Here is a 27500-nt window from a genome sequence, read left to right on the forward strand (position 1 = left end):
ACTGATCACGTGACTCTGAATATGCAGAAACACTCCTAGGTAAATACTAATTACTATAGTTTACTTTCATTTACAAGCATTTGCCTATCATCACAGGGGAAGAACGAACGTTTTTGTGTTAGAAAAGATAAATTTGCACTAAATTCTTATGTAAAAACTAGAATTGCTCTTTAAAGTAAAGTTTAAATGGATTTTAAAGAGTTATCCTCTCAGCATGAAAACAAGGCTAAATAGTGGGTAGACCCTTTTCGCTTTCTTTTTCCACAAGATAATCATTAAGAATTATGAAATTGTGTGACAAATCGTCTTAGAGTTATCCTTATTGTTTTTGATAGGTCTATAATCGTCCATTTCATTCTTTTTATCAGAAAATCGGAAAAGGACAGTCTTTCTCTAAAAACAAACTGAGATTTCACTCATACTTTTATGTTATGGGATACATCACGATGAGTCTTGCACTTAACTTATTACTAATACTTCATGGAGCAATTTGCAACTTTTAGAAGCTGCTACTTTGTAAGTTATGGAACAGTGTAAATCTGCCGAGGCACAAACTTAGTTTCATTGTTCAATCATCACAATCAGAATCCCTGACATCATCTTCCTCCCACTGTATCCCGTATGGATTGCGACATGTTTTCTCTGCCATAGAAGTGCAGGCCTCGGTGAAGGAAAGACCGAAATTGGCGCAGGAACAGTTGTTTCGACACTGAAACATCGTGCAAGGGCAAGTGGTCACTTCGTCTTCTTGCTCTTCTTGTCCCAGAAGACCAAGACTTCCCTGGTGCACTTGGCTTCGGATCCTTGCTTTCCATGCTTTTGTCTTACCAATCCCTGAGATTGAACTATTGCTGTCACATCCGGTGAGAGCATGAAAGGCAGGTAAAGCAGCAAGAACCCTGTCTCCAAGCTTCTGGAAAACATCATGAACTGGTACAAAATGCATTTGATCTTCAACACCGGCGAGGAACCACAGCTCTTTCGGTGATGTTTAATGCTCGTAAAGTGGGTTGCACTCAAAACAAGAACGTATGTGTCAGGTAATCGGATGATGATTCTTGTTTCAGAGCTCGCAGTGTACCTAGCATGAAACAACATGCGGGTATCTGCTTCTTCGTTACTGGAGGGAAGATCTGCAACATCACCATGGGAATCTCTCGTGGAAGCCACACATCGCCTTCCATCCTTGAATGCTCCTGCGACGATCAGTTTGGTATTCTCCGTCAGCCTCCCCTCGTCAAAACTGCATATAACCTTTGATAGGATGTCACACAAGTTCTCCTTGTTCTTGGGGTTGTTAATGTACTTGGCCCATTGCTTAGGAACTAATGTCGAAGGTCCACCAATAATTGATTCCAGTGCACCTGAGCCCCCCCCCTCCCCCCCCCTTTAATCGTTCACCAGCTTTGACATCTCAAAGTACCGGTCAAAAACGACATGAACGCAGTCACACTTGCGGGTGGACAGGGGTGAAGAAGAGATGCTGTAATACTTTGCAGCCAGTTCACCAACGTAGTTGTACCACCCGACTTCGTCATCTGGACAACAGCCATTCCATCTATAAGGTATACCGTGTTCTCAGGAGGTGCTTGAAGTCGAGAGACGACTTTGACAAGCTTCTCTATGATGTTAGCTAATTAGCACTTGGCGTTTTTTCTAAGAGTCCCATCTTGATGGGCGAGTGCACATGGTATGGGTGACAACTCATAGGTCATAACTTCCATTAGATTTATTTGACGCACATTGGCAACAATTAGGAGCCTTCCAAAGAGGTCCCTTTCGGCACTGATTGTGGCGATCTTATCTTCTGAGGCCTTCATATTCACCTTCTTCGTCATCGAACAAAAGGTCCTGACCTTTAGCTTGGGAATAGGTTCTCAAAAACTAGCATCATTGGTATTCAATCGCTCCTCTATAAACTCCGTCATCTTCTCTTCACCTTTTCTTCGGCATGCAAGAAGAGATTCTGCAATCAGTTCTGTGGTAAAACAACGCCCGTAGCAACATTTACAAGGGACTGTACCGCTACCACATTTACTGTGGTAGCGTCATTTTCAATATGGTGGTAAAGGCGGTATAAATGGGCAGAGTTTAACTGAATATTTCGTACAAGTTAGGCCGTTTCTTTTTCGTTTCGCTATAGGTGAATATAATTTGATATATTCTGGACGTGTAGAAGTATTTTTCGTGCGTATTTGGCGCGTATTATGTCGTTCTCAAGGACAAACGCAAGCACTGTTTTTTAGCAAGTAATTTGAGACCGGTTTTCGAGAAGGTCAAATTCGTTGTACGTCATAGTTTGTAGCCTTTCAAAGATTTTACGGCCGCTTTGATCCTTCTTCAACAGCTCTGACCAAACGCGCTCAAACGCGCTCCAACGGTATAAATGTTTTATGCATTTTAAGTGATGGTGTTTGAGGCCCTTTTGTGGAGCGAAAAGGCCCATTGTTGCGTTTAGTGTGTTGCGTTACATGGCGTTACTACTGCAAGGACAGCTATCAGTCGTGTTGTAAATCTACTTTCCTAAGCGAAGGAAAATTAACTAATCGCGAGTGTTGTGGGGTAAATCCTCTATCTTGATTATTGAATGGAGGACAGTTTAATTAGAGCAATGAAAAGAGTCACTTGGTCAATGAAAACCTCTACCTTGCGTGAGGCGACACGCTGGAAAGCAAAAGGCAGTCGACTGTTAAAAGGTGTTGATGTGCGTCTCCTACCATTTGCTAGCGCTCTTCAAGCTTCTACCCTCAAAGTTTAGGTCTTATTGGGATAACTCGTCATGATCTTTCTTTGCGATGTGATGATAAGGGTCAGTATTGAGGTGTCATTTCCCCATCTTTATGTTCTTGAGGTTTGGCAAAGCCGAATGAGATTGTGTTACAAAGGCAATATTTTCTTCGGTGCGCGCGCTATTTTCTTTGTGTCAGAGTGTTCTTCCCTCCTTAAGTAATAACTCTAGAGATACATTTCTCAGAACCCTCATCTAAGTTTCCTCTATTAATATTAATAATAATAATAATAATAATAACAATAATAAAAGATTTATACCGCGCCAGTATCCTACTGTTCAAAGGCGCCTACAAAAACTTTAACATTAACACTTAAGGCAGCTAATATTAATTATAAAAGGCTTTTCTAAAAAGAAAAGTTTTTAATCTACTTTTAAAAACAGACAGAGACTGACCATTTCTAATTTCACTTGGCAAAGCATTCCATAATGATGGTGCTGCTACAGAGAAGGATCTTGCGCCATATGTTTTCAAGTTATAGGGTGGAGAAACCAGAAGGTGCTTGGGTGATGAGCGTAGTTGACGCGATGGGGTGTAAGATGTAAGCAAATCACAAATGTACGACGGTGCCAATTTGTTAAGTGCCTTGTAGCTTAAAAGTAAAATCTTAAAAATAATACGTTGATTAACAGGAAGCCAATGAAGATTGAAAAGAACATGCGTAATGTGATCATGCTTTTATGTAAGTGGGACGAGGCGCGCCGCGGCATTCTGGACATGTTGTAGCTTTTTTATAGTGTAGGCTGGTAGGCCATACAAAAGGGAATTACAGTCATCCAGCTTCGAAGATACAAACATATGAACCAGCAATTCAGTAGTGGTCGCTGAAAGATATTTCCTGATATAGCTAATATTTCGCACATGATAAAATGAAGATTTGCAAATGTCAGTAATATGATCCTTAAAGCAAAAATGGCTGTCGAACATAGTGCCGATATTCCTCGCCGATATTCTCGACGGGTATATTGAAACTCTGTACGCTTTTACTAAACGTGGAGCGCGACAATATTTGTTCTTAGGAGGCGTGGGGCTTCTCCTTTTACAAATCCCGTACTTATCCTTGGTGGAAAAAGTTCGTGTATTACAAGGTCTCTGTCTCTTTAATGTGCGTTTGCATATCAAAGGTCAATTCCCTGTTAAATAACTCGCTTCTAGGAAATTCAATATAATTTCTGACTCTGAAATCATTCATCGTGCGCTGTCAGTTGTGAGTTTAACTGTTGCCAATTGTGTTGAGATTCTTAGGCAGATTGCAGTTAATTTTCGAATCTTTCTGAATAACGTCAGTTGCCTCCTAAGAACGAATTCGTCACGGAGGAGTGACAGGAGTCGCGCAGGCCCGTCAAACGTTTTAACTTTCGAAGGAACGGCAACAGACAGTGAATCTCCATTACAATCCACGTATATTCGCGCTATCTCGCTGCCACCAGAGAAGTTCACTGCAACGCGTCAAGATGCAAATGACTCAACTTTTGTTTTACGACCATGATGCAACGCAATCAGAGCGCGCACACTGCCTGATTCAAGGGGTTGGACATCAGTCTTGATGAAAAACAACTTGTCAGCCTCCTTACATGTACATCCTCTTTGTCTCGCTTGACTCTTTGTGGAGGAGCCTCCTTATGACTAGCCTGATTGTCTTCGATATCACTGTACATCTCTCCTAGGGAGGTTGTGACTAATGCACGTTCGTGAGCAGTAAGAAGCCACCTTTCGAGGGCAGCACGGCTTTTGGAGATTTTTACTATGCCCTCCTTGGACTTCGAATCCGCGTTGATAGACTGCTCGAGAGTCAAATAGCTCCAAGTCAATTTAAAATAACTATGCTAATAAGTATATCGCTTTAATATTAGTTCATATAGCAACTCTTTTAAGGAAATCCGAAACAGAAAGCGAAAAGGGTCTAACCACTATCTAGCCTCGTTTTCATGTTGAGAGGATAACTCTTTAAAATCCAGTTAAACTTTACTTTGAAAGAGCAGTTCTAGTTTTTACATAAGAATTTAGTGCAAATTTATCTTTTCTAACACAAAAACGTTCGTTCTTCCCTCGAGATGATAGGCTAATGTTTGTAAATGAAAGTAAACTATAGTAATTAGCACTTACTTAAGAGTCATGACAGGAAGGAAAATGCATGCACTGTAGGTATCTCCCGTTGTCCCATACAAAGGAATGTTGTGGTTGGTAAGTCGATGTTGTTCAGCAATGTGATTGCTGACATCACCTTTCCTCGTCGCCCGTCTGTGTTCAGTCAGTCTTGTTGTGAGGTTTCTGCCAGTCTCACCGATGTAGGAGGCGTGGCAGTCGGAACAATTGATCTCATAAATCGTTCCCTGTCTGCTCCTCGGTTCGTCTTTGTCTTTAACGTTGGTTAGTAACTGACGTAGTGTGGTGATGGGTTTGTGGGCGACGCGGATATTGAAGGGTAGTAAAATGCGCGAGATGTTTTCAGACATGCCTCTTAGGTACGGTATGGTTGCTGTAGTCGTAGGGGTTGCGGTGTCGTTTGTTTCAGTAGTGGTAGTGGGTCGGTGTGTTTCGTCGGATGAAGTCGTTGTTGTAGTTGTTCTTCGTAAAAACACGGTGAAGGTATTTGTTCTCGTCGGATAAGCTGTCTGTCAAGTCGCATACTAGTTGTGCGCGTCGTGTTAGAGTTCTGATAGTTGGGGCTTTGTGTGATGCAGGGTTGTAGGATGACTCGTCTAGTGATCTGTCGGTGTGTGTCGGTTTCCTGTAAACTGTCGTCCGTAATGAGTTGTTGTTGTGGCTTACCAGGCACTCTAGAAAAGGAAGTTTGCCATTTTCTTCGACTTCTTTGGTAAACTGTATGTCTGTGTTTTGTTCATTAAGGTGGTGGTGAAATGCGTCAATTTCGTCGTGTCGAACGGCAGTGAATGTGTCGTCAACATCACGTAACCAAAGCGGTATCGTTTGTCGGCAAGTCGAAATAGCGCGTTCCTCGATGTTCTGTATCACAAAGGAGCAGACAGGGAACGATTTATAAGATCTGTTCCGACTGCCGAGCCTACTACATCGGTGAGACTGGCAGAAACCTCACAACAAGACTTACTGAACACAGACGGGCGACGAGGAAAGGTGATGTCAGCAATCACATTGCTGAACAACATCGACTTACCAACCAAAACATTGACTGGGATTCTGCGCAATGCCTCACCTACAGCACTGACTATTTTCAACGACTGACTCTGGAAAGCTGGTTTACTAACTTAGAACAGACTCCCCTAAACAGATGTCAACTGCTACCCGCTCCATACAAACGACTAATTCACGACATAAACATCACAAACGACTGAAAAAGAACGACCTAACTTTATCGACAGATCGAAACAGACCAATCACGACCGAATTACGTCACTTGAGTCTTACAGCCAATAATATCACGGCAAAACCAACCGCTCATTTCACACGAACTGGAATAAGAACATTCTGACAACAATCATTCACTTGACTCTGATGATGACTTCCGCACAGGTTGTCGAAACGTGAGTCACTACCACCGACAACAGTCCTTCTAAGGACTACACTCACCCGGACGATCAGACTACACCTTCACGATTTTGATTGTAACATATAACCCCCTTGTGAACTATTTGTTTTGACACGGTCGGTCCTTTAAAGCTAGTATTTGTCATTCAGGAAATATCAAGTGCCTTTAAACTTGATCCGTTCAAATCTAAAATCATTATCGTCGGCAGTGATCGTACAACCAAAGCTCCCCTCGTAGCCCCAGAAGTTTTACGGCATCAACATCATCCTCAAGCTGTATTTCGCCGCTCTGATTCAGATCTACTTTCGTTATCTTATCTCATGCTATTTGAACTCCAGCGAAATCCCTTTAGTTAAGGACCCGCTCCAACTTGTAATCCTTAATCCAAATCTATTGCATTTGGTCTCGCATTTTCTGTTTTGAATGGTAATAATCACAAACACCGGAACATTAAATCGATGTTTCTCTTTATTTATTCAAAAAGAATTTTAACATGACTGTCTGTTTTCAAAAGTTGGAGTTACTTTTTCAAAATATGCTAGTTTCTTCCGCCCAAATTCAAAGGAAAGAACTGTTTCTTTTATGTATTTTGAGGATGGGCTCCTAAAAAGATAAATAAAAAAACCGACAAAAAGGCTATTTAGATATGTAGAATTACATGCAGTGTCTGCAGAAGATAACCGCCATGCCTATGTCTACACGATATGACATCACGCCAATTATGTTTCCTATTATATTATAGTGTCACAGGCGCTATTAGATCGGGAAAGATATATCATGTGAAGTATATCTTACATTTGTGGGCTCTTCTGTTAAGATAAATCTCGAATTTGATATAAGTTAATAAATGCTTAATTACTGATTTGCACAAGGTCTGCTTTATGATGCATTAGTACGTGCATTACATTTATTCTATAGTACCTAGGGGATCTTAGGGTACACTGTTATTAGATTTCTACATACGCAATCCACAATAAATCCATCATTTTGCATAAATTTACGCAAAATTTAACAGGGCTTATAGATCTCTGCGAACTGACGATCTGCCATTCTAATGATTGTCATGTTGATTGAATTGATTTCGCAGTTCTTCAACGACAGAGTTACAAATGTAGTCAGCGATTTTGCTACAATCTGTCGTGTCGTATCAATCTACAAATCTAGCATGGTCACAAAATGGTGAAATCCCCCTAATCGGCTGCAGTTTTCTCCACGTATAACACCTTTATTTTGCACAGATCATCAATATTACTAGTGGAAAGGCCGCGCTTATGGGGTAAATTCTACTGCTTTTCAGAAACTCGCTCCGCTTATGTGAGCTACGAGCAAATTGAATATAATTTTACGTGGATTTCGGCCCTCAACGACTCTCTATTAGAAAATGACGCTCCCTTGGCAAGTATTGGGTGTATAGAGCAACTCTGCGAGGCACAAGCAGAACTCATAAAGAATTCCCAGCCGTCTTCAAATTTTTTCTGGACTGCTCTGAGACTCGATAGCGAAGGTTCGTTCCAATGGGGGCTTCCGCCTAACAACTCAGCCAAGGTACCCCCCGAGCTCCTGGACAGAACACAACCGTTTGACCGCTGTTATGCCATTAGTAAATCTATGATGCAGCTGAAGTCGTTAAACTGCAGCAGGAAACTTCCTTATTTATTTTCCTATAATGGTAAGATTTATTGTTTTATAAACAATATTCAGGTCGTTTCTCACTGAAATAAAATAAGTACAACAAAAATGCTTTCAGGTGCAAGGGCGGAGCTACAGATTTTTGCTAAAGGGAAGGGGGGATCTAAACTTTTCCCACAAAACTAGGGAGTTTCATTTTACATTATATGGTACAGATAGTCTAAGAAACAGATCAATACAGCATACTTTAAATGTTTCATTTCGAGTAGTACGATAAGACCATTTGTTACAAAAATTTTTGTGTCAGCCAGGTGATGAGGAATACCCCGAAATCTGCTCCTAGATCCACCGCTGAGGAAGCATATCATAAATTTCTCATACGAACCACGTTATGGCGTTCTTTGTCGATTTTTGGACTCACAAAACTTTTTTAAACTTTAATGATTCACTTTTCATGTTAATCTCATGATAATTCTGGTGTTATATGTTGCTCAGTTCTGGGATTTAACCAATTAACTCCCATAAGACAGAACTTCTCCTTACTCTGTTAGTACAATATAAAGCAGACAAAGGATGAGAATAAAGAATAATTTCATTCAGGGATTATAAAATAGTTTTATCCAAAACCAAACTCTAAATACCCCATTGCCGATAATTCATTTTACTTAGATACAGATGATTTACCTCTTCACTCTCGTGATTATTCAAAACAATGCCGCCAGTATCTGGTAAGTACATATATCTTATTAACCAAGCGCGAGGGCCGTACCGGGAGAATATCGGCCCGAGGTCTTGACAGGAAAAGATCGAGGGCCAACATTCTTCCAGTTCGGTCCCGAGCAAGCTTGGTTAATAAGAGATTTATTATACGACTGAAGTTCAAAGGGACACAAGTGCTGTATCATTCGGGACTATTCGGGACAGTGCCCGGTCCAATACTTAGAGAATATTGGACCGGAAATAGAACATTTTGATTGGTTGATTTTAGTTATTGGCCCTCTGACTGCCCGAGTCGTGTAATAAAACATCATGGCACATTTGGTGGTTTTACCGATACATACATACATACATACATACATACATACATACTTTGGTTGACCACTCCCACATGGGCTTTTCAGGGCCAATCTTATACTCACCCATCCCATCCCAGGGAAGGACATCCACCACACAGTAATCTCGTGCGTGGGAAATTAACGTCTTCTACCCCTAACCCTGCAAGAGACGGGACCTACGGTTTATTCGTCCTTATCCGGTGAAGACTACAATATCCATCCATTTCTTGATATTGTAGAAAGGTAGCACATTCTCCTCAATTATTTTACGACCCTGGGTGTTGGTCCGGCCGGAGCTTGAACCCTCGACCTCCCGCACAACAGTCCGGCGCTCCACCAATTGAGCTAACCAGGAGGCGGTTAGCTGTGTACTTGTTAACCAACAGTTACCAATATGATGTTTTAATTCGTAACTTCACTGAAAAAATCACTCTTTCTTTTTAATCCAGCTTTCAAAGTGTGTGCAAAGCAAAGGAACTCGTTCAGACAGTCAGGTAAAATATATCCCAACACTCCTGAAACAAATGTACTCTCACCCTCCCCCCCCCCTCCAACCGAAACCAAGTACAAAATTATTTCTCACCTCTCATTTCAATGTAAACAAAGTACTTCCTTTTAGCAAGTGCCATCTTACAATAGCAAATGATTTTTTTTTTATTTAAAAGCAGCTATATAATAGTTTATGCGTCTCCCGCTGCATCCACAGGCGTTAGAATACTCCTTGGCTTATGAAGAGCATGATGTAATGACGATCGGTAGCTGCCAAATCGAGGACACACTCCTGAACTGCTGTCAAACTTATTGTCGAGAAGGGAATTATACTTACACTTTAGAAATGGAATCTGGTCTTGGTAAGTATCAATGCACCGGCCAGATATTTAGATTTTTAACTTGTTTTGCGGAGAAAATTTATTTTTGTCTCTTTCGCTCTTCACTTAAACTTGGCTTTAAATCTCTCTCCATGATTATTAACAAAAAATCTACATTTTTGAATGACACGCTTGGTTGATTACCAAGGAAAAAATTCAGGAAAGCAGATGTTTTAAGCGCGAGGATTTTGGATTGCATGTTTCTTTTAAGGGCAAGTTGGGTGTAGTCGGTTGCTGTGGTAACAGTATGCTCCAAGAAAAGAACTAGGAACTCATTTTCAATGAAACTGCCGGATTTTGTGTTTATTTGATGAAAATGTTTCTGAAAAGTTACCCGAAACATTCGGACAATTAATATCAAATTCCAAGACAGTTCATGTTAACTTTTAAACTTTCTCTTTTTCTTTGTTTTGAAAGGCGTTCCAGGATGGTGGCTGTCAGGTTGGCTGCCATCTTGGATGACTTTACGCCCTCTGTAGCCCTATAGCTATCGATGTACGGCTCCTTTTGTACGGTTTTTTTGACTCTATTTCTACGTTTTTATTTCCTTATTTTTTTACTGAAATTTCATAGATGCTAAAGTAAGGAAAGTACCTAAAGGAGTTTCAACTGATGTTGAAATCAGCTTTTATATGAATAACAACGGCAGTGAGAGCAACTTGGCCCAGGTTATTATTACCTACAAAGTGTTTAAAGACGCAGGTAGGTATATGAAGTCCGTTCTGAATGCTCATATTCATGATCGGTTAGAGTTAAATAAATTACAAAGTCGTGGTTTGATTTCAGTATGAAAACTATTATTGATATGTTAAATTTTTCCCCATTCCTTCAGAAAGGGTTATTGCAGTTCTATTGTGCCGCAAAGCACGAAATGAGACCAGTCCTTGGAATTATAACGGCAGTAGGTAAGAATTAATAAGTCTTTCTTAAGAGAGTCGTTTCTAAGTGGAAGGCGAAAGCAAATTAGTTATTTACTGCTTTAATTGTTTGTTCAGTTCAATAGCGAGTCAAGGGAGAGCGTAAATGGGAGGAGCCAGAATACCGTGCTGGCAAACAATCCTCTCACTGGGACTTAATCTGTGGATAGCTCCATTGAACTTTAAAGTTTTCAGTTTGCAAGCTAGTTAACTTCAATAGATTCTGGAGGAAAAATTACAAGAAATGGTGGAAATGGCCCAGCAATGTTAATATAGACTTGTGTGTTATTAGCTCGTGATATACTAATACGCACACAAGATTTAAGTATGTTTTGTTATCTTTGTAGCAATACAACGATTTCTGATGTCGTTGGAGTTGTACTTGACCCTCCCCAGAATGAAACTATTCAAGATAAAATCATCATTTATTTTAGTCACAACGAGGTAAAATAGACCATATTGTGTTTTTAAATGTAGTTATCAGCAAGGGAATTTCGACCATTTGAATGGGGCTTATATTAGATGGAAAGTGCAGTTGTCATTTCTCACCATTACATCATTACGCTTCCTTTGGTAGCTGAACAATGATTCAAAAATTATCGAAAGGCAATGCGTCTTCTGGAAGGAGGATTTCAAGTAGGTCAATTTAATTATTCAGTCATCTGTTAGATTTTGGGCATTTAGTATATGTGGAAGGTTCTTTATTTATTTTTCTATTTCTTTCTTTCTTATCCATATTTTATCATCAAATCATTTTTAGCTCGACGAACAACGGTTCGTGGTCAGGTGATGGCTGCACGGTACTGAATGATTCTTCGACGTTATCGACCGTTTGCAGTTGTAACCACCTCACGAATTTCGCAGTTCTAATGCAAATCAAGGATATTGAGGTGTGATGTTGTAAATGTTTCATTCAATAGTCTTTGCTATCTCGGGAACTAAAAGCAATAAAACTTCCTGCAAGAATTCAAGTTTATCGTGTGCCATATGCTTCGCTTACGCGCACTATTCTAATAGGCGTGCTTGGATACTGCATAGCAACACAAAACTGGAGAGCAAGCGCTCCAGTAAACAAACTCTCGTAAGAGGTCAAGCATATCTGGCTTTAGGCAATAGTTTTCTGTTCATTACGCTCAATCCTTCTGAAATATCTACGAAAACTGTAAGATATTTACTAAGTCTCTCGTTCGGACTCGATGTTTGGATGGAAAGCACAATATTTTTCTAGAAATCGTGAAAAAACTGTAACCAACAACCCGCTCGACGGCTAAGAAACATGGCGGCTTCGCAAGGTATGTACTTCAAAAAATATACTTTTTTCTGCTTTTTTTCAGTTATTGGACTTCTAAAGTCTATGAAAATAAAATATTAGATCGAAAATAGCAATGGAGGGGAATTTTACGGCATTTTACGCCCGATTTCTTACGATATTATGAGAGTAATTATCGAGTCTTAGATTGAGACTAAACGCAATGCTAAAATTCACTGTAGATTTCGAAACTGCCGACGAGCCATCAGACCCTAAGAAGAAATCTTTGTACCTTGTTGTGTTCCCTTGTGTAACGGGGATTCTAGATATCATCCTGAATTAAAGTTACACCGCTTACCTGGCCAGGCAAAGGATGACCAAATGTGCATGGCTTTGTTGTAGTCCAGACAGAAAAGTTTATGATCTTGGTGCAGTAAATAATGGTCAGAATCCATTTGGCTTATTAGAAATAAAAGTTGTCAAAGAAGGTGAAACTTCATTTGACAATGTCAGACATCTAACTAAGGACCAGAACACTAACTAGTACAAACTGAAGACAACAGACATTCATTACTACCAGAGTCAGTGCCAGCTTGGACTCACAGGATTGGAATGGTGTGATTTTTTTTTAGTTACATTGATGACAATTTGTTTTTTACTCTAGAATTAATTTTGATCCAGTGTTCTTCCAGGAAGCAAAGGACAAAGTGGATAGTTTTTTCATTGTAGATGATGGCACATCAGAATCAAAAAAGTGGTATCCTTTGAGCCTCCTTATTGCTCTTTCAACATGTATTCTCAAACTTGTTATTGTCTTTGTTTTCTGAACATCTTGGGCAGAGAATTGTTCCAGACCTTCTAGAAACGGAGGGATATTTAGCTCCACCCCCTTCTCCCTCAGCAAATCTTCAATGTCAAACCTTTTGTCAGCCATGACCGAGTCCTCAGCCTCTAACAAATCTAGAATTCCACTGCACCTTGTGATTCCCTCATCACTTATCCCTCAAGTGTAGAGGCTAGAAACAAAACTAATAACTCCATAAGGGGTAATACCTATTTAACCTTTTAATGTAGTATTACTTTTATAAGCAGAATAAAGCTGTGACTCAAGTAGCAGTGAAATAGGTGTTTACACAAAAATCTCAGTACAATCTAATGTAACACGCGTGTTTGCATAAAGCCTTTTGAAACCTTCTGGCATATAGCTATTGACATCTTCCCTTAATGGCCAGATCACTTGACTCCCAAGAAAAAAATACGAAAAATTAGTCCATGTGATCACTTTTCTGCAAACTGATGATCTGTGTATCTGAAACCTATGTGCTAAGTCCTGCTCAATTAACCAAGCTTGAGTCGCACCCAAAACATAAACAACTCATCTTCAAGAAGCATATTTCTTGAACCTGGTCTACTAACTCTTTCACCGGAGGCATAACAATATGTCATTTGTGTAGCAAAAGGCTGCAGCAAACGCATAATTACTCTCATGATATCGTAAGAAATCGGGCGTAAAATGCCGTAAAATTCCACTCGGTTGCTATTTTTGATCTAATATTTTATTTTCATAGACTTTCGAAGTCCAATAACTAAAAAAAATCGAAAAAGTATATTTTTTGAAGTACATACCTTGCGAAGCCGCCATGTTTTTTAGCCGTCGAGCGGGTTGTTAGTGACAGTGTTTTTTTACGATTTCGAGAAAAATATCATGCCTTCCATCCAAAAATCGAGTCCGAACGAGATACTTAGTAAATATCTTACAGTTTTCGTAGATAGTTCAAAAGGATTGAGCGTGATGAACAGAAAACTATTGTCTAAAGCCAGATATGCTTGACCTCTTACGAGAGTTTGTTTACTGGAGCGCTTGCTCTCCAGTTTTGTGTTGCCAAGCACGTGACCTCTAGCTGCAAAGGGCCTTTTGTATACGGTTGTTTGCAGTGCTCGTGATTGCATCTGGATTTTTTTTCTTTTTTTTTTTCGGAGCTTATTACTGCATTCTGCGTCTGTAACTACTGAATTTAGCCTTGGTTCATTCTTATCACACTGGCGTTTATACACCATGAGGTATACTTTCCTTCAAAGACAAGTCTGCTCGTATCAGATCGGGCTATGAATGCTTCATTTTTTTTCCAAACCATTTATGGAGAGAAATGAGTAAAGCGGGTTAGTTTCTAAAGAAAATGTGGTGCTACGTCGGTAGGGTAGTATTATAAGGTAATTCTGGGTTTATCAACTGAGTTGATAAAGAGTTTCAAAGCTGACGTTTCGAGCGTTAGCCGTTCGTCACTTATGGAGAGGCTAATCACGGAGTTAGTAGAATGTCCAACGAAGCCCAAGCCTGTAAGTCATAATCTCTCAACCACTTTGTAATTTTTATCTCATTTTCCACTTGTTTTCTTCTTTCCTTTTGATTCTCAGGAAAGTAAAATCCCACTGGAGCACAGAAGGGCATTGCTCATTATTACCTACGTTGGTTGCTCCTTGTCCCTCGTTGGAGAAGTACTGGTCATATTTGTTTATGTGACATTTATGTGAGTGTTGCTAAAAAAAAAAGGGAGAAAAAACCTCTAGATCTAATAGTAACGCTGAAGTTTTGTTGCGCGTTAATGTCTTGTTTGAGCAATTTGTTTTAGGAAAAGATTAATTAGGAACCGTTCCACCAAAATTGGGACAATTATCTCCGTTTTTCTGAAGTTGAGGTGAGTATAGTTATTGTGGTTAATTTAAATCACCTTTAATATAAAAATGGAAGAGAAGCAGCGAAAGAACCTATCAATCTATTCTGTACTGTATCTTTCTTCCATTCTTTCTCAGTAGCGTTTGCTGTAGACTTCTGGACGAGTGCTAAGTAAAATTTCGTGTTTATTCAATTTGTTGAATGCTTTTAAACAGGAAAATTAAAGCCGAAGGAATCCAAGTCACGCTGAATCTTTCCACGGCTCTGTTTCTTGCTCAGCTAGTATTTTTATCCGGAATAAATGCTACGAGCAATAAGGTGAGAAAAAAAAGTTTCATTTGTAGTCACATATTTCGTCGTTCTTTACGATTAATTTCATCTTATGTGTAGTAAGCTTAGTCGTCTCGTCCCTCAGAGAAGAAATTCCGCGCATTTTGTTTTGTTCGTTTAATGAATTTCAGCGAATTTCGGCGAGTTGTCGCTAGAAGTAAATATCGCTTGCAAATTCGCCAAAGCAGAATGAATGTCACAAATGCCATACAACTTTTACTGCCGAATTTCTGGGAGAACTAAATTTCTTCATTTCACATCATTGAAAAGCCTTCGGCAAAGTTCGTGAATTTCGCTTTCATTACTTCCGAAGTCATGCACTATTGTCTATTTCTAGAAGACGAATTGCTTCTCATGTGAAGATAACTAGACTGTACTAGGACCAATTTTGATTTGAGATGTAGTACAAAGTCTTTTGGCTTGATCTTTGCTTGGAGAATTTAATCATGATCTTATTCGATCTCTCATTTCAGTCCGTGTGCATCTTAGTGGCTGTTTTACTCCATTACTTCTATCTGGCAGCATTTGGGTGGACGCTCTTAGAGGGAGTTTTTTTGTACATAATGATTGTGGAAGTATTCAACACAGTGAACATGCGGTACTTCTATTTCGTTGGATGGGGTAAGAAACGTAATAATGTCATTGCTTTGGTAATGAAAATAATTGCGATGATATCCACTATTATTAAGAACTGCATCAGTGGATAATGCGATTCCAAATTTTTCATTGCTTTGGCCATCATGGGTTTTGAACCATTGTACTAGGCGTGCGCATAGAGACGAGTTAAACAAAAAGTATTTTTGCATATTTTTAGCTTTCCGTTTATTCTTGCAACATTAAGATGGGAAGATTTAGCTATCTTTTGGAGGGTTTTTAATAAAACAATTATCCAATTGCGCTTGTTGGATAGGAGATGATTCCAGCCATCTTAGCCCTATGTGCCTCGTTAGCTAGCTATCATGTGATATTAAACGCGCACTCGTGGAATAATTGCTAAGTATTCCACAGAATATCAAACGAGTTGCAATAAACTACAAGTGAAAAGCGAGATATTTCTTGACATAACTCGAAAACGTTGTAGATATTATTTGATAGAAAATGCTGAGGCCAGCACAAGCAATGCAAAGTACAATAGGAAAGTTGGGTGAAACAGAGGCTTTTTGAATTCTGATTGGCTGTATTTTGTGTGGGGTCCTTATTAGATGCAAAATAGAACTTGTATATCGATGCCTTCTGGAAGGGCAAGTAATTTCACAATACAGCTCCCCTTGATATTGTTTTCAATGTTGTTGTTAATGTGCTATTATGTTGTTGTTGTTATTTTTTTTTGTTATTTGTGTTGTTGTTATTGTTGCTCCTGTTGTTGTTGTTCTTCATCCTGTTAAGCTGATATTTATAATTTAACTATGTAGGTCTGACCGCGTTATTGAGTTATTGAGCTGTATTTTCATTGAATTATACTGTTTTTCCATAATTTATCTCATAGGTTTCCCAATCGTACCAATAGTTATTTCTCTAATAATTGGCTCAGGCGGTGAGAAAGGACTTGAGACTTACACAAATGAAGACTTGTAAGTACGCAGTGCTTTATTCATCATTATAACTTATTCATTTTAATAGAAACCGCGACGTAAACTGTTTTTAAACAGATCCGTTGTCTGAATTTACTTTCAGCTGCTGGTTGTCCTTCCACAAGCACTTGAGCTGGGCCTTCATCATCCCTGTGTTACTTGTGGCAGTTGTAAGTCCTCTTCCCTCTGCTTTTATTGCTATCTTAACTAATGGCTAAAAATGACAAATAAGAAGAATAAATATATGAATGAATGAACGGGAGAATGAAAATATGACTGATTAACTGGCTGTCTGACTGAATTATGACTGACTGGCTGGCTGGCTGACCGACTTAGTGACTTATTCATACGATTGCCCCATAGACAAGTGATTGGAGCCTTTGTTTTCCTTTTTCTTTTTTTTAAGATCAACTTTGGGATACTCATGGCGGTGATACGAGAAATGAGGAATCTCCATGAGCCTAATCCTTCTAAAATGAAGACCTTCAGGTATGTTTTCTTTTAGGAAGACCTGCCTGCGGTGGCATGGCAACTAAAGTAAAAGGATTGTTGAAATCGCATAAATTCCTTCAGGTCTCAGAGGAAAAATGTTACTAGATGATCATTTTCCCTCGAATTATGCTTTGCCATTTACCAAAATGAATGAAATACTATTGCATATCCCAATTTTGAAATAATGCTGTTATAGCCTGTTATTTACTTAAATCTAAAATTAATTAACTCGAAGGTTTCTGGTTTTGTTTTTGTTTTGTTTTTTTTGGAACTGAAGTCTTAGACTAGATGAAGTCATTTTAAATCGTTTTGGGTTTTTTTTTTTTTTGGGCTTTTCCGAGTTTTCCGATAACTGAGGGAATATTCTCGATTATTTAGTTACAATTAATAAATAGTTCGAACGATGTCACTTTATTCCAGAAAAAAATGATGATTTTCCATGCAAAATCTATATTGCACAGTATAGCTCCAAAAGGAAATTGTAATTTGAAAGCAGTTTTGCATTTTATTCCCTTTAGGAAAACTTTGAAGGCATTTATTATCTTAAGCCCTCTATTGGGTTTAACTTGGATATTTGGTCTCTTGGTTGTTACAGACGCAGGATTGGAGTTCCAGTATGTTTTTACGATACTTTGCACCACACAGGTCTGTACCAACTGCATGTACGTATGTTTATAAGTTGCAAACGCTTTGGTCCAACGCCTGGCGCGCTTGACCCCATGCAGTCAAAAGGCCTAGTAAGATGAAGCATTTATTAAGTTTCACTCCGCGTTTGTCCACTTGATCAAAAGGTTTTTTGTGAAGAAGACAGTCTCTTAATCTTATTAGATTTTTATCAAGAGAAAATAAAATCAAAAGCTATGTAATGCGATAAATGCTAATTCAATGATGGAACTGATCAATCACGTGTCTTTTTCAGGGTATGCTAACTTTCCTCTTGCATGTGCTGAGAAACAGTGAAGTTCGTGCAGCATTCCACCACAAAATGTTGAAATGGAGGTTCAACATTTTTCACAGTAGCTCTTCCAGCCGCGCTCATGCAGAGGTGTCTGTGCAGTCCGGTGGCAAGAGAAAACGGCAAACAGACCATGAAGAACACAACGAAGAGCTAGATCAGAACACCAAACTAGGAGAACAGATGGCATTTATTGTCACACTACCTCCTCCAAGCGTTCACTAAAACTTCATCTATAGTTTCCTGCATCAGATTTTTATTCTTTAACCCTAAGAGTGACCGGGATCTAATTTCTATCAAGGGTACCACTGCTTCAACCAACATTAAGGAGATTTAAATTAAATTAACCATTCGAAACTTTCTCCATAAATGCTAAAAATGTTAATCAACCATGCCACCATTATTTTAAAAAAAAAGGAGCCGAAACAATGCCACAACGTGACAAAAATACCTTTTTGTGTTGCTCTTAGCAGTTGTTTAAATAGATCGCCAAGCAACGCGACAGAAAAGGAGCGAGACCACGTCATTCTAAGGATAAAGGCCTGGTTACTAAAGAAGATCCAAAAATGGCGGCGTTTGTCGTCGTATTTTCAGCAAAATTTATAATGATTTGAGCAAATTAGTTTGCTTTGAGAAATCTCGCCTGATGGGGTTGACATCATAGATCCATATGTACTATTTGATGTAGAAAATTGAAAAAAAAGTGTATAGATTGTGGAATATTCTGAGAGATTACATAATCTTTCTGGCATTTCAGTCTTATCCTTCGTCTTCAATTCTAAATGGATATTTTAAAGCTATCTGATGTATAATAAATAGATGTGCTTTAAAATACATTATCTCTATTTAAACTGCCCAACTATAAAACTAAGCATGATAGGGGCAAAGAAACATATTAGTAGTGCCATTTAAGAACCGCGGACATAATACATATTTTAAACATACACCATGAATGTGCGTGTGTGGAGTTTTAGAGTACAGATCGAGGTGTGAAGGATAACCTTAGTAGCAATATTTAGTGCTCGTCGTTTTAAGAAAACCACTTTGGCCGTATGCCTCTTTTCTTTTTATGGTGATCTGTCTATACGTTTCACAATTCTGTGACTGATATTTATTAACTGATTGATACAATGACATTCTCAGCCTTGTGGATTTTGTCTTGTTATTTTATTGATGGTCTGATGGGGTATGAACCGTTTGCATGTAGAAACTCACGAAGTAATGGTTACGACTTTGTACTTGTACTGAGGCCATGTCTCATTTTTTGGGATCTTGTAATCGTTAGAATCTCTGTCTATCGTCTTAGTATGTAATAGTTCCTTATATTGTTTTATAATACAATTTCACTCACAAGGTCAGTTTACTGAGGTGAAATAATCCAAGCCTTCTTCTCTAGAATAGCACATAGGGACTAAGGATACGTGTGTGATGAACATCTATGGGTGGTATTTTTTGTGCTCCACATATTTTTGAAGCCTCAGTTAAATGGAAAAAAAACCTTCGAACCCCTAAATCACTTAACCTTAAAAGCAATTTTAATGAATTTTAACGTAACTTTTTTGTGGCGTTAATGGTATATGCGAATTATTGAAAAGACGGAACACATGGCACGTGCTGCCAGTGCTAAAATGAAAAATAAAAATTATTTAGGCTTTCATCAGGATCCACCAAAACTGCTTGTTTAGGAATAATGATTCAAAAGAGCACCTGTAACTTGATTTTTTTGTGTGTTTTCCTTTTTATAACTTGCCTTGATGGAAGTCATCACCATATAGACATTGTTGCCTTAATTTTATTGAAAATCAAGAGCCACGATTAATGGCTTCCTGAGTACAACTATCAATCATTTTTCCGTAGAATTCTCAAAATTAAATTTCATTTTTGGAGAAATAAACGAAAAAAATATAGCAATATGTGGATTTTACTTTTGCAATAGAAATAAAACCTTGTTGACTTATTAAGGGATCAAACTGAAATCGCTGGACCTATTCTGTGTACAAAAACCTGAGAAGTCTTAAGTTCCTCAATTTTGAGGCGGAAAAGCATTCGCTGGACGGGGTGGCTGATTTCCATCTCGTTAGCACTTTTTTGAGGAAAAATAATTGCGCAAATTAAAGTATTGATTGTGCTTGAATTTAACTTTTTGTTAATTTAAGGGTTAACGGATACCAGATCGACAATTAATTCTAACTTTAGAGTCATTGGTAACGCACTGCTATCTCCCAACAATAAACAATAACTAGGAGATAATTAAAAGATGAAATAATTGGAATCAAGTTACATGATGGATGCTTAATAAGAGCAACAAACTCGTTAGTTTTAGATCTTCTATACTAGACATGAAAAATAACAGTTCCTACTTACCAGAAGCATATGCAAACCCAAAAAAGGAAACAGACAAAGAATTGAAAAAATATTTATGAATAGGGCTTATCAGGTAAATGAGACTTAATGAGACCACACAACCTCAAGTTTTCCTAGACTACTTTCTGCGCGTTTTTACTTAATTAAGAATTGTATTTTTGCGAAATCGATGGATGAGGAACCGGAATACTTGGAATACCTGGAATACCCGGAATACCCGGAATACCCGGAATACCCGGAATTCCCGGAATACCCGGAATTCCCGGAATGACCGAAAAATAAGAAATTTTTAAAAAGTAAAAGTAAATTAATAAATAAATTAGAATATTGATATTAAAAATTGATGGTAAATCCACAAACTCATTAAACAATTTAATTCGAAATTTTTCTATGAGGGTTCCAAAAAAAAACACTTACTGGCACTGTTCATGGAGATGCACGTATTAGAATTTAAAAAAAAGTCTGCGTCAGGCCAGTAGCCCATACAGCCTAAGTGACTAAATATTTGTACTCTCCCTTCCCCCTGGATGGGATGCTAATCCATCACATGGTTTCTCCCCGTTTTAAATTCGCCTCCACTCATTTACATGATCGTTCACTGGCCCGCTACCACCCACATACCTCGGAGGTAACAACTTAGAATGGGTTACACATAGTCGACTTCTAGGTGTGACCATCGATCATAAGCTTGGCTGGTCCACTCATATAAAGGAACTGATAAAGGGTTTTTCCGATAAACTAAGCCTTATAAAGAAGAGCAGATTCTTACCTAAACAGGATCTCTTAAACCTGTATTTTAAAGTTATAATTCCTGCAGTAACGTACGGCATATCCATATGGGGAGGTACTAACCGACAAGACGACCTCGATTTACTGGAAAGATTACACTGCAGGGCAGCAAGAGTCATTTACAATTTCGCTAAGGATATACAGCCAGCGGAAGTCCTTACCAGGGCTAAATGGGACTCTCTAAGAACGTTTTATAAACAATCTGTTCTGAAAGTAACTTATAAGATGTACCACAATGATTTACCATCCTGTATGACAGCAAATATTGTGAAATCGCAAACCTCATATAATTTAAGGAACAGTCTTAAATTGGAAATCCCATCTTTTAAACCGAATATCAAAAAGCATTCCATATCTTATAGAGATTCAGTTTTGTGGAATTACCTGCCAATCGAGTGCCGTAAAGCGCATAGTTTCAAAAGTTTCTCCAGGATAATTAAGAAGCTTCCTTTGGTCAGGGACATTGACTTCTCTAATTTATTCTGTAAAACATAGCTCCTCCCAAAAGGAAGTATTTTGAGGTCTATAATTTTATCAGTTAGGTAATACTATCAATTATTAATATAAGCATTATCTTATCTTTATACGTAAGTCTTATTTTATACTATATTACAACTATTGTTTATGTATCTTTTTATTTTATACACGATCCCACAAGCTGCACAGCTTCAATACTTATCGTGTCTAAATAAAGGTTCTACTTACTTACTTACTTACTTACTTACTTACTTACACACCTGTAGGATGTCTAGGGCACCATGACCATCAGGCCGCCACGCTTTTCCAACCGGAACCATTGCAGAAGATTACTTACTTACTTACTTACTTACTTAGTTACTTACTTACTTACTTACTTACTTACTTACTTACTTACTTACTTACACACCTGTATGATGTCTAGGGCACCATGACCATAAGGCTGCCACGCTTTTCCAACCGGAACCATTGCAGAATATTAAAAAAATGCAATATTTCCAATTAGTTTAATAGTTGAATTGTAAAAAGCTCCGAACTATTACAAATTAATACTCTACCTTAAATAATTATTAACCACACATTGGGAGCTATCAAAGCAGCTACCATTAAGACCAGCCGTCTACAGTTAAAATTGAGAAATTGTCAGTTACTCGACACCTTTTCGCGTTTATTATAAATACCTTGAATATATACCTTTGAATGTAAACCTTGTTTAGAAGAATCCATCAGTACAAGTGATATTAGTGGTGCGATAGGCGAGTGACGTGTCAGAAGCTGATTGGCGATAACAAACACATTTGTGCTGTTATGACTTTTCTCAGGGCTGGAAATCCATGTAAAACATCGCAGTTTGTATTATTAGTATTTCTTCCTGCTCATCTAGTTTGCAAAGAAACGTCCGCCTTTGACAATGGGAACAATATCTCTGTTTTATTTCTATTCTTTCCGTTTGTGGCCTATTCTATGGACGGGGAAACACAAGTTTCTCTTCATTTTATGAAGGTAAACAAAGCTTCGTTTTGTTTTCTTTTCTTTTTATGTTTTGCTTGTTTGTATTTTTTTTTTTTTGTAGAAATATACCTCTACATTGGTTCTACTAAACTTAAAAAACTAAAGTGCCATATTTCTTCAAAAACCGATTCCATAGGATCCCCATGCATCTAAAAGACAATTATGATTTACGATCGGAAGATGGTTTATATATACCTTGGTCGATTTACGATCGGCGTCTACTTTGGGTCTCTGAGTAAAATTTTAATAAAAAATATTGCAATTTTTTGACAAGTATTCCCTATAATCGTGTAAAAGCCGAAAACACGATAAAAAAAATGTAAAATTAAGTTATAACATTGAATCTTTCTGATTCAGTTTGTGTTCCTCTCTTGTGGGTATGGAACTACGGAGAAGTGAAACAAAATAGGCAGATGTACCTGTCAATTTTTATGATCATTGTTCCCGAGTTTAATTTACAAACAGGAATTTTCTTCACGTCATTGATGCTGACCCAGGCCCTTGTCAACTATTACAGGCAGGTCAGGGGGAACTTTGTGAAGAACTTCAGACCTTCACGCAAGAACATGGCGATGATAAACATTGCAAAAAAAGAGCAACTTGTAATAGGAACATTGATCAAGTGTCCTGATAGTCGCAAGGACACCATCGCGCTCAGGGAAGAAAGTTACTGCGATGAACTTTGTGAAGAAATTGGAGATTGCTGTGTTGATTATGACATATTTAGTTCTTATTAACCGAGCGGGAGGTCTGTATGGGAGAATCTTGACCGAGGTCGTCAGTACAGACCGAACGCAGTGAGATTTGTACCAGCGACCGAGGTCAAGATTCTCCCATACAGACCGACCTAGCTCGGTTAATAAGATGTTTATTGTATGGCTGTGTATTATATGCCAATTTTTTATATTCTTTGTACCTTTTTTTTCTAGACCGGTCTAGATGCCGGTCTAGATGGGAAAATCTAGACCACTTTCAATATTGATTTCAGCCAATCAAATTCGTGAATTCGGTAGTTTCCAGTCCTTGTGATAGACAGCCATATAATAAGGTAAGATAATATATACACCCCGTTTTTAAATACATTGACATTACTTATTAAATGTACATACTTTTTCTTTTCTATGGGGTGTTTCGAGTTGCAATTTATCTGGCATTTTATTATCTCAGGCAAACACCTAGTGTGACAAGTCAGCTCAAGAATTCGAAGCTGACCCATCAAACCTGCAGAACAGCTCTGTCAGATACAAACCAATTCGACCAGGGATACCTCATGGTTGCTAAATGTCCCCCAGTTTGGGAGGATACAGGCACTGCGCACTCCTGCTACTCCACCAACTATACCGCTAACCCTCTGACCGCCATACCTGTGCAGGACATAGCCAAATATATCACCTACGCTAACGTGTATTGCGCAATCTGTCATGGAAAATCAAAAGATCTTCATCTATGGAGCTTAGAAATCTCCTCTATGTTGAAACCTAATTTAAGTCTTGATGACATTCGATCTTCCCCTGTTGGTGCATCTTGGTAAGTTATCCCGGTTGGGACGCATGCGTACATTTCTATATATGTTAAGCAACCTAGAAAAAACATAATGTCGCTTATTGAGTATTACGATCCTTTCAGAGAAAAATGCATGCCAATTCCGACTTTCCCTCAGTCACCGAAAACAAATTACACAAACACGCCCGCGAATTGTCAGGGGGGGTCTCCACTTCTCACATAACGAGTTCCAAGTCTTGAGCAACGATTCTATTTTACTTCACCCTCTCCAAAAGACTTATCCGAATGGTAGTTACAACGTAGTGAAACAAACAGTCATTTTGTGCGTTAGCATTTCGGTTAAGTACATCCCTAGTATGAGAAGGTCTGGTGGAGATGAGGGAAACCAGAACTGCGATCTCTAACACTGGTTGTGGTTACTTATGTTGGTTTCTCCCTGTCAATCATCGCTGTAATATTCCTAGAAGCCACTAAGGTCAATAACTCGAACAACACACCGTCACCCATCGAACTCCCGCTCTTTCTCACATACACGCACACTCTCTCGGTCACCTGACCACTGTGTATAGTCCCGGATGTCCACAGGACACCACAATCGCTCTCCTGTTCCTGCTTATGACGTATTTCTTGTTTGCTGAGCTAAGGACCTTTCCTGGTCAAAGAGTGATGCATTTGTTATCTACGATGATAGCCAGGCAGTCAGTGTACTTTGCAACAAACCCGGACGTTGTTTTGTCAGCAGTCTGTGCCGTGATGGGAATCTTGCTGCATTATTTTATCCTGACTGTTTTTTTATGGATGACCATAATCGCCTATGACACACAGAAAACTTTCTCCAGCCCAGGTAGGTGTCCTTCAGCTGCTCCTACGAGCGAAAAGCTACCCCTTAGCCCCCCACCCCTTCCTCTTACCAGTTTTTCAATTCTTCAGGTTCTTTGATAGTTCCTTGGCATCTAGTTACACTCCTTAGTGGCGGAGAATTGGTTTTACAAGACTTTGACCTGACTAAGGCTTGAACCCTGCTGACCCGGCTTCCCATCCAAATTTACCGTGGTAAACATTTTAGCCATTTAGTCATTTGTAACAGACAGATCCTCGGCATGACTTATTAACTTAGTTGGAGCACCATGGATCCATTTTGCTATTGAGGCTGTCTGTCAAATGATTACAAGTGTGATGATTTTTTAAAAACCTAGAATCGCCAGTGTATTTTGGACTATATTAATTTAATCAGAGTAAACAGTACTGGCAGATGTGAGCCCGTCAAACTCTGGGGTCATTGCCAGACACAGGAAAACCCACATTCGATACCGTATAATCTGTTGGGGAGTTCCCTTCATTCTCGTGGAAATTTACGTAGCTCTACAATTGACCAACACTGGACAAATTCGTTATGGTAAGTCATCCCTCAGAGGTAGATACCCGCAACATGAAGGTTTCAGCTCGACTCTGAAAAAATGCAACCCCATATCCAGGGTCTCTCTTCCTCACTATGAGTGCGAGTGTGGTAGCTGTTCATTTACCTGCAAGTCACATTTTTAGAATATTTGCTAGATATTAGCCATTGAGGGCGTAGTGAAGTATAATCTATCTCCTTCTCATGGAGTTTTTCTTAATCCTCTTTTAGCATGGTGGTTCTGCAGATAAAACGGGGTGTGAAATGAGTACAAGCCAATTTTAGACACGAAGAAATATTCTAAAATAGTCAGATGCTCCGATGATTTCACGAGCCCTTGCAGCATACTTGATATACATTAATCATCATTTTTATCTACAGTTGTAAATCGTACTATGAGAACTGGTGCTCAGCTAATTATAAGATGGGACAAAAGTTGGGAGGTTCCACCCCTTCTCCCTTTGGGTCGGGGACGGGGCTGTCAGTTAGATTGTTCATCAGAGGGCTGCAATAAAAGTAACTGTTCCAAGTCTGTTCTTACAAGCGTGAAAAATGAACCTGTGGCATTTTCCTCCTTTTATTTCTCTTATCAGCTTTAAACTATTTTTGCCTCGCAGCTCCTGAAGAAGGATGTCAGCTTTCACTTCCGGCCCGCGCCAACGTTGTTGAATTTCCTGTCTCCGTGATGATCTCCGTCAACATCATGGCTTTGATTCGGACAACTGTCTTCATCAAGCTACAAGGGCAGGTACAAGTTTATAAGTTTGAATGCAAAGAACAACAACAGCAATAACAAGAGACAAAACACAACACAAATAAAAACAACAAAACAAAAACATATAAGCAAGGGTTTCTTAAAACTTTTGACGATAAAAATCAACGGTAAAAGACGTTTCGACCGTGCTTCGGTCATGGTCAAGTGAATGGAATATATACACGTAAGAAATATAAAAAAATTAATAATATCGAAAATATATAAAATATAAAATATATAAAATATATAAAAATATGTAAAATATATAAAAAAAAAAAAAAAACAACATCGAAATAAAAAACAAACCATAAAATTAACAGTGTCTGGAGTTGATTATCAGGAGTAAATGAAATATTGTATTGTAATGCGTGGCTGTGGAAACATACTACCTTTTGACCGTAAATCGCTGACAGGTCTGAATAACGAAATGCTTTGTCAGAGTGTATGCGGGTCAACAACGCAGGCTCAAGCGTGCGAGGTCTAAAATTTAGCCAAATCAGCGGAAAGTAATAAGGGTTGACATTTAAAACCTAGCATTTTGTTGTCGTCAAGGGCATTTTCGTATTTCCAGAGTTTGTAAAGAGAAAATTAATTTTCCAAAATTTTTTGGGTGTGAACAAAGTCTTTGGAAGTTGTTCTGTAAAAGAGAAGCGGCAAGGAAAACAACGCCAAGATGCAACAGAATAGCAAATCAACCATGCGAACAACTCAAAATCTGTTTTCTGCGGTAAAACTTAAGGCATGCGCACACGTTGTTCAGCTATGTCTAAATTACTAATTTCTTTGTGTAAGAGCCACATAGCCGCCTCTCATCAAAGACACCTTCCCCTGATCGTGCTGAAATTGACGACTGTCATGGGCATCTCCTGGATTCTAAGATTGGTGTTGCCTTTCTATCCCACACCATACATCGAATACCCATTCGTCATAATCAATAGCTTTCAAGGTAAGATGACCGATCACTCACTTGTTTTCTCTAAGTTTTAGAGATTTTACTCACTATTTGTGAACTTTCCTTGAGTACACCTAGAGAAATCTGAAAAGCTCTGTCGATCTGTTCGCTCAAGTTTCGGTTTCCTCCTCTGGTGTGTGATGGTTGGTCGGGGATTTTCTCTCAACAAGACCAGATGCGAACCTTAAACTATCTTGACTAAGTGATTCGCACATT

General features: G+C 38.7%; 2 protein-coding genes and 1 pseudogene across 4 annotated transcripts in view; 2 read left to right on the top strand and 1 right to left on the bottom strand.

Moving 5' to 3' along the window:
* The window catches only part of LOC148740121 (adhesion G protein-coupled receptor D1-like), a 21562-nt gene extending 1613 nt beyond the window's left edge, over positions 1-19949 (top strand). Inside the window, exons 3-19 of one of the 2 annotated variants that reach the window (XM_088748256.1) lie at positions 7595-7966; positions 8596-8654; positions 9431-9475; positions 9688-9832; positions 10424-10552; positions 10683-10755; positions 11115-11211; positions 11345-11403; positions 11528-11657; positions 14432-14544; positions 14906-15008; positions 15494-15641; positions 16507-16591; positions 16695-16761; positions 16998-17080; positions 17602-17728; positions 18003-19949. In XM_088748256.1, coding sequence (XP_088604382.1) covers positions 7595-7966; positions 8596-8654; positions 9431-9475; positions 9688-9832; positions 10424-10552; positions 10683-10755; positions 11115-11211; positions 11345-11403; positions 11528-11657; positions 14432-14544; positions 14906-15008; positions 15494-15641; positions 16507-16591; positions 16695-16761; positions 16998-17080; positions 17602-17728; positions 18003-18263 — 2096 coding nt within the window. In that variant the 3' untranslated portion in view covers positions 18264-19949. The remainder of the gene's footprint in view (positions 1-7594; positions 7967-8595; positions 8655-9430; positions 9476-9687; positions 9833-10423; positions 10553-10682; positions 10756-11114; positions 11212-11344; positions 11404-11527; positions 11658-14431; positions 14545-14905; positions 15009-15493; positions 15642-16506; positions 16592-16694; positions 16762-16997; positions 17081-17601; positions 17729-18002) is intronic. The other variant, XM_088748257.1, reaches the window with a different exon arrangement.
* Positions 19950-22631: 2682 nt separating this feature from the next.
* On the top strand, positions 22632-24210 carry LOC148740122 (uncharacterized). Its single transcript, XM_088749644.1, has 5 exons — positions 22632-22670; positions 23037-23056; positions 23145-23303; positions 23338-23402; positions 23846-24210. Exons 1-5 carry the CDS (start codon positions 22632-22634, stop codon positions 24208-24210), a joined length of 648 nt encoding a protein of 215 aa, XP_088605770.1.
* A 1756-nt stretch (positions 24211-25966) lies between these two features.
* LOC148740123 (uncharacterized) overlaps positions 25967-27500 on the bottom strand; it is an 11626-nt pseudogene continuing 10092 nt past the window's right edge. Inside the window, exon 6 of the transcript XR_015996845.1 lies at positions 25967-26314. The product of XR_015996845.1 is annotated as an uncharacterized LOC148740123 (transcript). The remainder of the gene's footprint in view (positions 26315-27500) is intronic.

This window comes from Stylophora pistillata, chromosome 2 (assembly GCF_964205215.1).
Source record: "Stylophora pistillata chromosome 2, jaStyPist1.2, whole genome shotgun sequence".
Taxonomy (NCBI): Eukaryota; Metazoa; Cnidaria; class Anthozoa; order Scleractinia; family Pocilloporidae; genus Stylophora; species Stylophora pistillata.

What these genes read in the sequence shown, in the direction of transcription:
- LOC148740122 (XM_088749644.1), top strand. Translation starts at nt 22,632, where the DNA reads ATGGACGGGGAAACACAAGTTTCTCTTCATTTTATGAAG. An exon ending in TTTGTGTTCCTCTCTTGTGG is followed by an intron (nt 23,057 to 23,144) that starts GTATGGAACTAC and finishes ATTTACAAACAG; the next exon opens with GAATTTTCTTCACGTCATTG. An exon ending in CTGTGTTGATTATGACATAT is followed by an intron (nt 23,403 to 23,845) that starts TTAGTTCTTATT and finishes TTTATTATCTCA; the next exon opens with GGCAAACACCTAGTGTGACA.